Source organism: Drosophila tropicalis, unplaced genomic scaffold, assembly GCF_018151085.1.
Source record: "Drosophila tropicalis isolate 14030-0801.00 unplaced genomic scaffold, ASM1815108v1 contig_573, whole genome shotgun sequence".
Taxonomy (NCBI): Eukaryota; Metazoa; Arthropoda; class Insecta; order Diptera; family Drosophilidae; genus Drosophila; species Drosophila tropicalis.
The window spans coordinates 219023-230864 of NW_027173049.1; the positions used below are offsets into that span (position 1 = coordinate 219023).

General features: G+C 38.1%; 1 protein-coding gene across 3 annotated transcripts; it reads right to left on the reverse strand.

Annotated features, from left to right (window-relative positions):
• Positions 1-16: 16 nt before the first annotated feature.
• Positions 17-10641, reverse strand: Ugt50B3 (UDP-glycosyltransferase family 50 member B3). 3 transcript variants are annotated; one of them, XM_068287792.1, is made up of 6 exons: positions 9975-10641; positions 2355-2501; positions 1666-1849; positions 1301-1597; positions 447-1234; positions 17-387 (listed from the first exon to the last, which is right to left on the reverse strand). In XM_068287792.1, the coding sequence occupies exons 2-6, from the start codon at positions 2489-2491 to the stop codon at positions 219-221; spliced, it is 1575 nt and encodes a 524-aa protein (XP_068143893.1). In that variant the 5' UTR covers positions 2492-2501; positions 9975-10641; the 3' UTR covers positions 17-218. The 3 variants fall into 3 exon arrangements, with proteins under 3 accessions (XP_068143893.1, XP_068143894.1, XP_068143895.1); XM_068287793.1 differs by having other exon boundaries at positions 10519-10632; XM_068287794.1 differs by lacking the exon at positions 9975-10641 and adding an exon at positions 2585-2605.
• Between the last annotated feature and the right edge of the window lie 1201 nt (positions 10642-11842).

Consider the following 11842-nt stretch of genomic DNA (forward strand, 5'->3'; position numbering starts at 1 on the left):
GGTATTTTTTGCAGACTTTGGTTTTATTTTTATCGTGTTTTTTTTTCTTCTTTCATTGAGCAAAATTCTTCTAGGCTATGCGAAATGTTTGTACCGCTTCGTTAATTATAAATAAAGAAAATATATACAAGGCTCTCAACTTAAAAATAGCCCAATCACAACAAAACCCGATTTTAGATCAATTTGTAAACTGCTTTATAGCTAAAGTGATTGATTGATTACAGCCTTTTGGCCTTCTTCTTGGCTGCTGTTGGTGAACTGGGCCCAGTCACGTGGAGGCTGCGCACCTTTTCTGTTCGAAAGTCGAGTCGTTTTAGCAGCAGGACGAGCACGTAAAGGGACAACAAGTAAAGACCCACCACATCCAGAAGATAGTATTGCCACCAACTAAGCAGATAGAAGAGAGAGCTTTAGAAATGTTTATGACAATGGATGGTATCGCTTACCTCAAATTACGTGCTGGAGCCTGCAAGTGGTAGGCTCCTTTGTGTCTCAAAACGTATTCTGTCCAATATATGGCCGTCTCCAAAGCTGTAGATCTTTGATCCAGCAATAGATTTTGCCGATACCTAGCAGCATTTCTGTACCGCGGATCGTGTATCACCTTCATAATTGCTTTGTAGAGTTGATTTGTTGACAGAGTTTCCAGGTCCAGCTTGATGGCATAACCATCAACCTCCGCCTTGGCCGAATTGACATCGTGATCACAGAAAACGGGCATTGTAACCACGGGCACTCCATGGTACACAGTCTCGAACATGCTCAGCAAACCGCCATGGGTGACAAAGGCACGGAGCTGCTTGTGACCCAAGATGTCCTGTTGGGGTAGCCAACGTGAGAGCTTTACATTTGGTGTTAGATCCTGCATATCTGCGGCGCTGCCCTCGTATTTCCACAGCACTTGATAGGGCAGTCGAGCGAATGTCTTGACTAGCATACGGCGCAAGGACTCTGGCATATTGGCCGCCTTAACAGAGGAGCCCATCGACACGTAGATGAAACCAGAAGCTCCCGAAGCATTTATGAATTCCTCCAGGTCCTTGGGCAGGGCTCGGGCTGGCTTACAATGAATGCAAGCCACCTCTGCCACATTGGGATTGAAGGCTCGTGGATATGAGACAGCTGCATGACCGTTTTGTAGAATAAAACTCACATTCCTAGACATCTCGTAGGGATGTGGAATATTCTCGCCCAGATGATCGCGTACTATCCGATAAGTGCGTCGTATCACATACTAGATCGATGAAAAATTAGTTGAATATAGTTTCTGAAATTTATCATAGTCAATTTCTCCACTCACACTGTGCATTAGATTCTGCCCAATCTGCATGCCCGTGTTGATCGCTCTCTCATAGAGACTCATGTTATCCGTGAAACGGGAGTAAAAGTTCGGTGTGATGGCATAACTGATCGGATTACCTGCCACGGACAAGCTGCCCGTGTAGAAACCAACTGTATTTATGTACATGAATGGAATCTTATATTGATGCACCATGCCGAGCAGGCATTCCGGATAAGCTCCATCTAGAATGGCCAGATCAAAGCTACGATTCGTCAATTCCTTGGTCTCAGCATCGCCAAGCATTGCATCGCAGGACTGTCAATAAAAAGCATTTGATTAATAGGAGATAAGTATTTGCTGTATCCATCAGATGCCTAACTCACTTCAAAAGCATAACGTATTCCATCCCATGGTTTAATGGGCATTTCTCCTGCCATTCTCGAACCCAAGAGATCCCAATTTGTGTAATTGTGTATGAACTCCACCAGGCCAGCTGGTGTTACCTCATGCAATCCGTCCAAATGGAAATCGGCCGGAAAACCACTAAGGAAGGTGATGTTGTGACCCCTGAAAGATACAACAAATTGTGCATTCTGATGATATCACTTCGTAATTGAGACTAATGCATTCCATAGACAAAGTTCTGTAGAGAAACAATTAGTTTTGTTTTTTGTGTTTTGTTTTTCGGAAAAGTAAATTTTCTACTTTACCGGACATGTGTCAATGCCTTTTAGTTCAGCTATTATTCAAGTCCAAGTCCGAGAGATTAGTCAACCCAACAGCTAATTATTCACACTTACATTTTTATATACCCATGTATATTATACATAAATGCAATAATTCACTTTGATCTTGAAATGCAATGCCTTCACTCAAGCCAATAAATATTGACCATATTTCACAAAGAAAAAACTTCAAACAAAAGCATCACATATTATTTTGTTTGTGTCGTTATGCAAGTTTTGCGGGCCTTTGTCAACTTTCTGGCCAAATCTTTTGGCACTCTCGGCTTTTCCATTGTCTTTTTGATGAATTGTAGGTAGTTTGTTCACTTCACTTCACCCATACGCACCTGGCTATCAGTCCTTTGGCCAATTCCCAGAATGGGATTTTGTGTGACTTGGTGCCACCCATTGTGGCCATTAGAATGTCGGCGGCCAGAACGCTGCTGGTGCAGACGATCAGTAGTAAACCTCCCAAGTATTGCATCGCTGGTTAGCTGTAAAAAGTCCAATTAAATGATTATAATCCTTCGTAAGCCAACTCCTTGGTAGTTTAAACTAGAGTCCAGTGGGCCTGTACCTTCGTTAACCGTATTAAACCGTTTTCGTCGACTTCCGAACCGAATTTAGAACAAAATTTAGTTTGTCGTTGGACTTTATAGATAGATTTGATATGTAAGTACTTTTATTTTTGACCAGCAACATGCGCAGGTTATTTAAGTCACTTAATCGAGCGTACTAAACGCGGCCCAAAATGATATAATGCTCGTATAATTGTTGTGTTGTTGTGTCGCCGTTTAAAAGGAATTTTTCACTAATGCGCGCTCACGCACAGTGTCAGCGAAAAGTCAACGGGCAATAAACTGAAATTCCATATCACCATTTAATGCAGCCGCCCGTGAGTGTCAGGTGCCACATGTGACCGCAGCTGCTTGAGCCCGATGCCTCCCTCCACCCAAGACCTTAGTTAAGGCTCCCAGTGGGTACTTAAAATAATTGGTTCTACTTTTAACCACGGAAACAAAAGCCCTCCAAGTCTAGAAGTTATGACGTCAGTTCGTCCGTTCCGTTGACCAATAATAAGTCGGTCCCAATCGACTGGTCAAGCCACGCGAACATGCATAATTAGACATGGCCGGAATCATATTCCCATTTAGATAAGGTGGATCCATTAGGTGACAACATTTTTGGTTTGTTTATTGATCCATAAAAATTGCAATCTGCCAAATTATTTCGATCAAGTAATTTCTCGGACAAATGGGAAAGTCTCTTCTAATGCAATATTTGCACATATCGAGTTCAAGGCAATGCACCATCGAAACAATCGAAACTAGATTAAAACTCGTTGCTTACTATTGCAATTGCAATTAATTTTCTGTTTTTGGACTTTGGTTTGGATTACAAAATGCGAGACTAGACTAAAACACAACTAACTTTGAGTACTCGACTTTTGCCGTGCCTAAAAGAAGTCACTCGAGCTCATATAGTAGTGGACGGTGGTGAGGGGAATAGGGGACTATACATATTTTGTAAAACCATAATTAAATCAGCTAAAGTTAAAAATAATAGATTATTGATTTCTTACTTTTTTTCTTTTTGAATAACCAAAATAAATGACGGAAAGAACTTATGGCTTGTCGTTTATAGTCATTGAACGGCTATTAAAAACACATTTGACTCCAACAAAAAATTAAAACAAATGTTTTTATGTATGTGTGTATGTATGCATGTATGTGTGTCTGTTTGGTAGACTTGCTCAATTATTATCTACAATTTAATGTCAACAAAGATTTTTAACAAATTTCAAAACCAAAAGCCAGAGGGCAGGGTTAATAACGACCATAACAAAGTTTCTATGCCCTTGCCAAATTTAAGTTCATCCGATTTGACAGTTGTGAAAATAAAAAGTTATTCACAGAAATTAAAGGTTTGGACCTAAAATAAACAGATTAGGTTTGGGTGATAATATAATCGGATGCTATTGCGATGAGAAGAGAATCTCACTCCATACATACTTCCTCTTCACCTGCTAACTGCTTGTTTAAGTCCATGTGCCTCGAGGCATAAAGGGTATACAAAAAGGGGGGGAAAAATACCAATTACGCCAAAAGAAGCAGCTGAATGAATATAATAACGAAGAGCGGTTTGTCAAGTTCAAGGCAAACGCTGTCAAAGTCAAACGGATGCTTGTCCAAACTCTTTTGTTATTTCGCTTCAAGTTGATGGTTTTGCTTAGCCGCTTGGACACGGCACATACAACAACAACAACAACAAAAAAATAACAACAAAAAAAGGGAAAAGCTAATGCCAATGTTACGCATTCCAGATGAATGAAATGGTTAAGTTGTATTCATGTGCTTACAACTTGTTAACTTGATTAAGTTTATCCATATTTACATAAATACATGAAACAATACACAGATTTTTTAATTCGAAATTCAAAACATTCACAACGTAAATATATATTTTATGAAATTACCTTAAGTATCTAAAAATTACACCCAAATGCTGAAAATTCCAATATATTAACCCTTATCGGGGTACCTTTCTCTGTGATAAAAGATCGTTTGTTTGAACTTTTTTATCTTTTCTGACTATTCAAAATTGAAAACTTAAAATATCCTTTGTGCAATCTTAGGACAAACATTTTCAAAATTATTACATAACTATAATCATAACGATCTGTATGTACGTATATGTATATTTGAATAACTAGCAAAGTCACTTGGATTAGTTAATGCCACATATAATCCAATAAATGGAAGACAAAACTGAGAAAAACTTGAATTAAGTCAAAATTTTTAGCTATGAATTTTGAAAATAAAAAAAAAAAGAGAAACAGTTACAAATTTTTAAAGGATTTCTAAGATTATTAGAAACTTTTTGAAATAAGTTTGAACAATTTTACCACTGTCTAAGTTTTGGTCGATTTCTAACCGACTTTCTAAAAGTGTATCTCAATTTGATAGAATATTAACATACAGTTCCTCGGTTAAGGAACACGTTTAGTTTTAGCCCGTTAAGGGAAACCACTTTTCCCAATTAAATCAATATAAAATCCAAGTTGACAAATAGTTTAATAATTACATGTTTCAATTTAAACTGCTATTGAGAGAAACTAGCATAAAAACTTTTGGAAAACTGAATATTCCGCCTTATTTTAGGTTCAGCTTTTCTGAAGAGTAAAATGAAATTTGTAACACTTTTTAAAGAACTGAATATTTATTGGATGGAAGAAAATGTCTAAAATAAAAGAAGAGAGTTTGGAAGAAATTTATTTTATAATGGGTAAAATGGTCACACTATGTCTAGAGATGTCTCTTTATAAGGTATATTTGGGATTTTTCCCCATTTCGTTGATGAAAACAGACAGAAATATTACGTGCAATTAAGTTTTCTACCTATTTGCGAGGTCGTTAACCGAAACTTCGTTCGTTTTCTTCCTAAAAATATCTGTTTGTTATCCGAAATATTGGTTGTCTAAGGCATTTTTAAAATATTTTTTTCAAAAATTAATAAAAAACCAGAGGACAATTTTAGCATTCGAAATAACGTTCAATAACTTATCAAAGTCACTATTTTCTATGCGTGAATAGTGATAAAGTGATATAGTGGTCCGATCCGGCTGAATCTGAGATATAAAACCTGTGCAGTGCAACAAGCCTACGTGCAGACGCACGGACAGACGGACGGACATGGCTATATGAACTCGTCTCATCGTGCTTATCAAGAATATTTATACTTTATATGGTCGTAGATGCTTCCTTCTATGCTTGGCGCACTTCTGACCAAAATGAATATACCCTTTTTGCAAGGGTATAATGATAAGTCTTCTGAGCTCACATATTTTATAGCTTTCGGGTTCCTACAATAATCAAACTAGAAAGTGCCTAAGAATAATGGAGTAAAGTTAAGTTTTTCTTTCATAAACTGATTTGGATTAGAAAAAGCAAACATTTTTATTTCATAATGTATTTACTTTGGACGATCCGAATGTTGTCAAATATGGCCATCGAGAATATTTATCAGATGTTATAAATCTGCATATGTATTAATAAACTTGGATCTGGGACAAAAGCAATTTGAATGGGTTTCAGGGAAGTTGCCATTAACTGATTACTATCTGATTCATTTGCATAACCTTTGCGGTCAATTCATATCTGTCCCTAGCTTTATGTGCTCCACTTGAGCTTGACAACATGAAATCGGAATTTCACGCCCCTGATTGAACATATGAGTCGACTTAATGCCCGACACGTTCAATTGCCAAAGTTCGCGTTTATGGCCAAAGATTGCAGCAGTGCAATATAGTGAATAAGTACCGGCACCGATAAACCAGACAAACCGACCATCAAAATATATATACATATATATGTATGTATATGTATGTATATGTATACGTGCGTACCAGTAACCTGTACCATCCAATCGATTTCGTAAGCTCTTTTATGCGTATGCATTTCAAAAACCCAAAACGAGCAAAGAAACAAAACAGAAAATAACAAACAATATTTAACAAACGCAGAATGCGTAACAAAAACAAAATAAAAACAACAACAACAACATCTAAACGATTTGAATGCGGCTTTTTAATTGGTCATGGCATCAGGCGAGGCGTCCATGTACCTCATGTGTGTGTGCGGGCTTTAGTGTAGGTTAAATCAATAATAAAACGAACAGAAACAATAAAAAAACAAAAAAGTCGAAAAAATAGTTTAATTAAAATGTAATGTGGCTTTCACTTTCCATTGTGCCCAATATTTGCTTATTGAAGTTCGCTGGTCAAGTGTCTGGACTTGGGGCTCCTGTGAGTAATTAGGCCTTAAAAATTAGCAAACCAGCGATAGAGAAAGGGGGAAGAGAGAGAGACTCTGTTTGGGGGGAGAGCAAGGAAATCGAACTGCATTGCTGAGAGCCTCTCGGCAAACACTCACAACAGCTAAGCTGCATTTCACTGCAACTTGAGGCAACTGGTTACAGCTGCAACAACGGCCGACAACAGCAACATCATTATGACGCATGGCCGAACCATCATTATCATCTGGGTAGGATCAGGTTGAATGCGCTGAAAACGAAAACGAAAGTGCAGGCGTTTCAGGCGGCGACGTTCAGAAAATTGAAAAGTCTGCATCCCCCCGCCAGCCCCAGCAGCAGCAGCAACAACCGCAGCTTACACATACAAACCCAAACTACTCGTATATACTACTTGTATCCATCTATGTACATGAAAGTATTTATATAGTTACATATCTTTGTACGAGGTGGAACGCCTCATTTAGTCACAGCAGACCGACTTGCTGAAAATGGCATAACCAAAACTGCTTTTAGCCATTGGGCCTACCAAAAAATGCTTACCACAGACAGCTGAGCTGAAGTAACTACCAACTTTAGAGATCAGATGCTATGAGCATTGTGTTGACACCGCTTGTTGTTGGCCAGCCAACTGACTTGACCTAGAAAGTGGGACTCTGATTCCCCTACCAGTCGCCCTTCCTTTCCACCGCCCGCCCCCCTGGCGTAGAACATGGAACGTGCGGTGAAAGTGAACTGTCAAAACAAGGGCAATGAAAACCCATCAGCAGTCACCCAAAGACAGAATACTTTGATCCTGCGCAATTACAAAGTTGCAAGAAAACTACACTGAGAGAAAAGCTTACAAAATGGACTCTTATCTTCCTTATCTTAGCAAATAATTGGATACTTATGGTGAGAACTTTAAAGTGTCTTAACTCTTAATATATAAATTCTATCTAATATTTTGAGAGGTGTTTAAGTAACATTAAACACAGTTTAAATCTGCTTAGATAAAATGTTTCTGAACTTATTTTCAAAGCAAGTTATAGTAAGATAGTAACTAACATCGAGAACGATCTAAAAACAGTATAACATAAAAGAGAGGTATCAAAATGAGGAGAGATATCTAAAAGTAATTCAAATTACATCTATGTTTACTCTTATTAATGAAAGAAGGACTTCAGACAAATCCTTATACAGAGCACAAGCAGAATAACTATGACCTTTTAATGATCAACTTAAATGGAATGATCCATCTATTTTATTAATTAAGTAGCTAAAGTCATGAAAAAGGGGTCTAAAAAACGTTTGTATACATTATTGCCCCCATTGGAATCTACACCTTTGGCAAACGGAAACATTTTAGCAAGTATTTCGATCAAAGTGTTATTTATGGGTTTTGTTTGGGCGACAGTTGCTTTCTTTTACAGCTTTTGGACGATAAATGGACAACTCTGGCTCACATAATGCCATCTCGTTGGCATTTGTTTGTTTCAGCCTTTTGCATCACAGACCAAAAGTAAACTGGCAAACGCAAGTTTTGCTTGGTCTTTTTGCTCGGCGGCGGGGATGACTCAAAAAACAGCAAGAAATAAAACAAAAACATATCATAATACTTTTGTCGCTGATATGCAAAATTTGCCAGGTTTGGCTACGCCTGGCCATTAGCCTATAGTTGGCACCTTTGCCATGTGGCATTTGCTTTTATTGATGCTCGTATGTAACCCAGATTTTGTGGTCGCCGCACCGAAGTGGCCCCACCATGAGCGCAAAATGTTTATTATTATTTAAAATATACATTTTTTTTGTCTCTCCATCAACTAATCAAATTGTCAATATTATAATGAAACGGGAATGTACAGAAAATCAGATAAAACAACAGGTGGGCTGACCGGAATCGTTGACGAATTTCGTATGCCCTAACTACAAGCCGGGGAGAAGACTTTCCATTCGACAGACTCAACGATAATGGTTTACTCCACCGAATGGAAACAGATGGAGATAATTCTATGGACATAATGTGAATAAAAATTATGCATTACTAAACGAAATTGCAAACTTACCCATCGCTTGCGAAAGAGTAAAACAGAAGATAAATTAATCAAATGAAATAACACAATTTGGCTATTTGTTAGTTATGCAAAATACTCATGTACTTTGAAGACGCATCTTCATCATCCTCCTACAGAGCAATGCCAGGTAAATTATCAATCGTGTAGAAGACGCAGCGAAAAATAAAAAAAAAAAAAACGTTGGTTTCTCGTAATTTCTTTGTCATTTGTCTTTCGTTACTGGGACATTTAATTATGCTAAAGAAATCACTTCTCATAAATTATATAGAGATGAGACAAAAAACAAATGACAGACGCGACAATAGCCAATACGCCGTGACCTTGACCGAATTTGCCTAAAATTTTGAGCATCTATATGGACTTGCCCTAGTATACATATGTATGTATGTATGTGCATAGCGAACTTGTACCAGACGTATTAAAAACAAAAAAGTTAAACTTATTTTTATTCCTTTATGTAATTTAGTTAATTTCGTTTGTAGCTCTTTTTGTTTTTGTTGCTCGATTATGACAAGAGCAACAAGTTCGTGCCTTAAGTCTTTTGTTTTGTTGGTTCCCTTTTATGATCTTCTTTTAACTATGTGAGCAATTTTTTCTTGCATTGCTTGTGACCTTGCGGCAACACCGGCCCAACGCACTTGCCACACTCGACAATATAGTTTTTTTTTTTTTTTTGCTATTTTCCGGTTTATTTTCATCTCCCCATTTTGTTTATAGTTTACGCAATTTGCCATGCTTATCGCCGATGTAGACGTCGCGACGTACATATATGTATGTACCTATATATTATATATTTTTTTGCTTTTCAGGTAGACTTCTGACAGCTTTAGTTTAGTTTTTAAACGCGACCAATTTCAGTTGATTGTTATAGCACCAAAACGGAATTACACGTCCGTCTCGAGAGACATCGATGTCGTGTATGCGCATGAGTGCCAAAAAGTTAACCACACTCATTTAGCGCAATTTAGTAATAGACTTGTTTGGCAATCTCTTGAGTTATGTAAATAACCAAAATTACAGATTGCCCAATACGTTCTGTCACTCACTTTGCGCTTACGTACGCTGTATATTGATTGGATCAATTTCGTGAATTTATATTCATACCTAAATGCAAATGCGGGGTCTTGACTTTTGTGAATTAAGGCACTCTATTTGTTGGAGTTTTTCTCGTGTGTCTTTTCGCTTTGTTTGGAGCTATTCGAATTGGAGCTGCAATCGCATGATAAATGTTATTGGTTTTCAGTGGACTGCACTTTTGACCTGCTCTTCACTTCTCTCCGGCGTTTGCATCAATGTGGCCTCGGACTTGGTCGGCTTCGTCCGCTTCGTCATTCATTAACTTTCCGTTGGCCGATACAATTTACTCTCTTTGCCGCACTCTCTCATATATGCAAAGCTGTTAACACACTTTCACCAATGCAAACGTATTATTATTTAATACACGGCTTTAATACTGTGATAATGAAAACGCAACATATTTCGGGAACAGTGTTAACGCACTTCGCACTAACAATAATCAATGACTAGTGCCACTGCTGGTCACTGTAATCACACACTGGGGAGATAGGATCAGAGTGGCAATATCGTAAACACTTGCCACTTTCGTGGGGTTTTTGAAATTTATGCTTTATGATTTATGCGCTCTAACCAATTGAACTTATTGGCCAATTGACACTTGGCTCGGACACAAAAAACAACAACAGACGTCACTCGATCGTCCGACTTTTCACTTTTCTTTCGAGCTCAAGCTCGTAGCACGTAGTTTCTCCGCGAGTTAACTAAGACCAACTGAACAGTGGTGTTTTGATAAAAGCGTCGTCAAGCTTGCTTTTTGGCGCTGTTTAACGTAACGACCAGGCAAAGCAGAAAATGCTGCTGCTTTTGGTTGCTTCTGCGGCTACTGCGGCTGCTGCTGCTGCACAAGCTATGCAGGGCCGGATTGTCAAGATCCACAGATGGTTAACAATGCAATTGCCAATCACTTTTTGAAACCTAAGTAAAATCTCCTTGATAATAGAATATACAAGCGATGACTGTCTCAGACATCCGCTTTCTTCATAAACAACGAGTTATTCCATATGATCTTTAATTGTTAAATAGTTTTGGATTTTTATTTGTTTTAGTTGCTGTCTTAGTAGCTACATATTACATTAACCAACATCTAACGTCTTATGTCTCCCCATATTCTTATCAGTTGGCTATTTACTTCAACTCGTTACCCATCCCTGACAGCTTAAGCTGTTGGTTCGGGCAAAACTGGCAGCTTGTGCAACTTTTGGTTGCAACTTTTGTTCAAGCTTTACTTTATTTATACCCTTGCAGAGGGTATTATGAAATTGGTCAGAGGTTTGCATCGCAGAGAAGGAAACGTTTCCGATCCCATTGGCGGGAAGCTAAGTCGTCCGTCGGTGGGTCATTCAATTTAAAAGCTATTTGGATGAATCTTGATATTAAAGCAGTTTATAAATTGGGTGAGATGAAAATCAGCGGGATCGAGTCACTATATCATCAAGTGCTATACGTATTCTACAACATTAATAATATCGATTAAGTATAACAAAAGTTATAATGACCATAACCCAACTTTGTGATACTCTCATTCTGTCAATTTTCGACCGATTATTAAAAATCATATATCAGTTTATGTATTATAAAGTAAGCTTTAAGTTTACTTTAACACTGTTGATAAAGGCACGACTCGATCTGACAAGAAGTGGATCGAAGAACATCTCTTCCTGCTAATCCATATATCGCCTTATTTAGCCTCAACACCTCCCGTAAATTTTGCCTTATCCACATATCCCGGAAGCTGCCTCATAAAGACGACTTCACCTAGGTCACTGTTAAGATAGGCTGTGCACTCATTCAATTGGTGCAGATTTATTTTCAGCTCATCAGCACATCTACCACTCCACACTTCCATCGCCTTTCCGTAAATCTAACATTTTCCAAGTCTTATTTGCTAGCGGAGC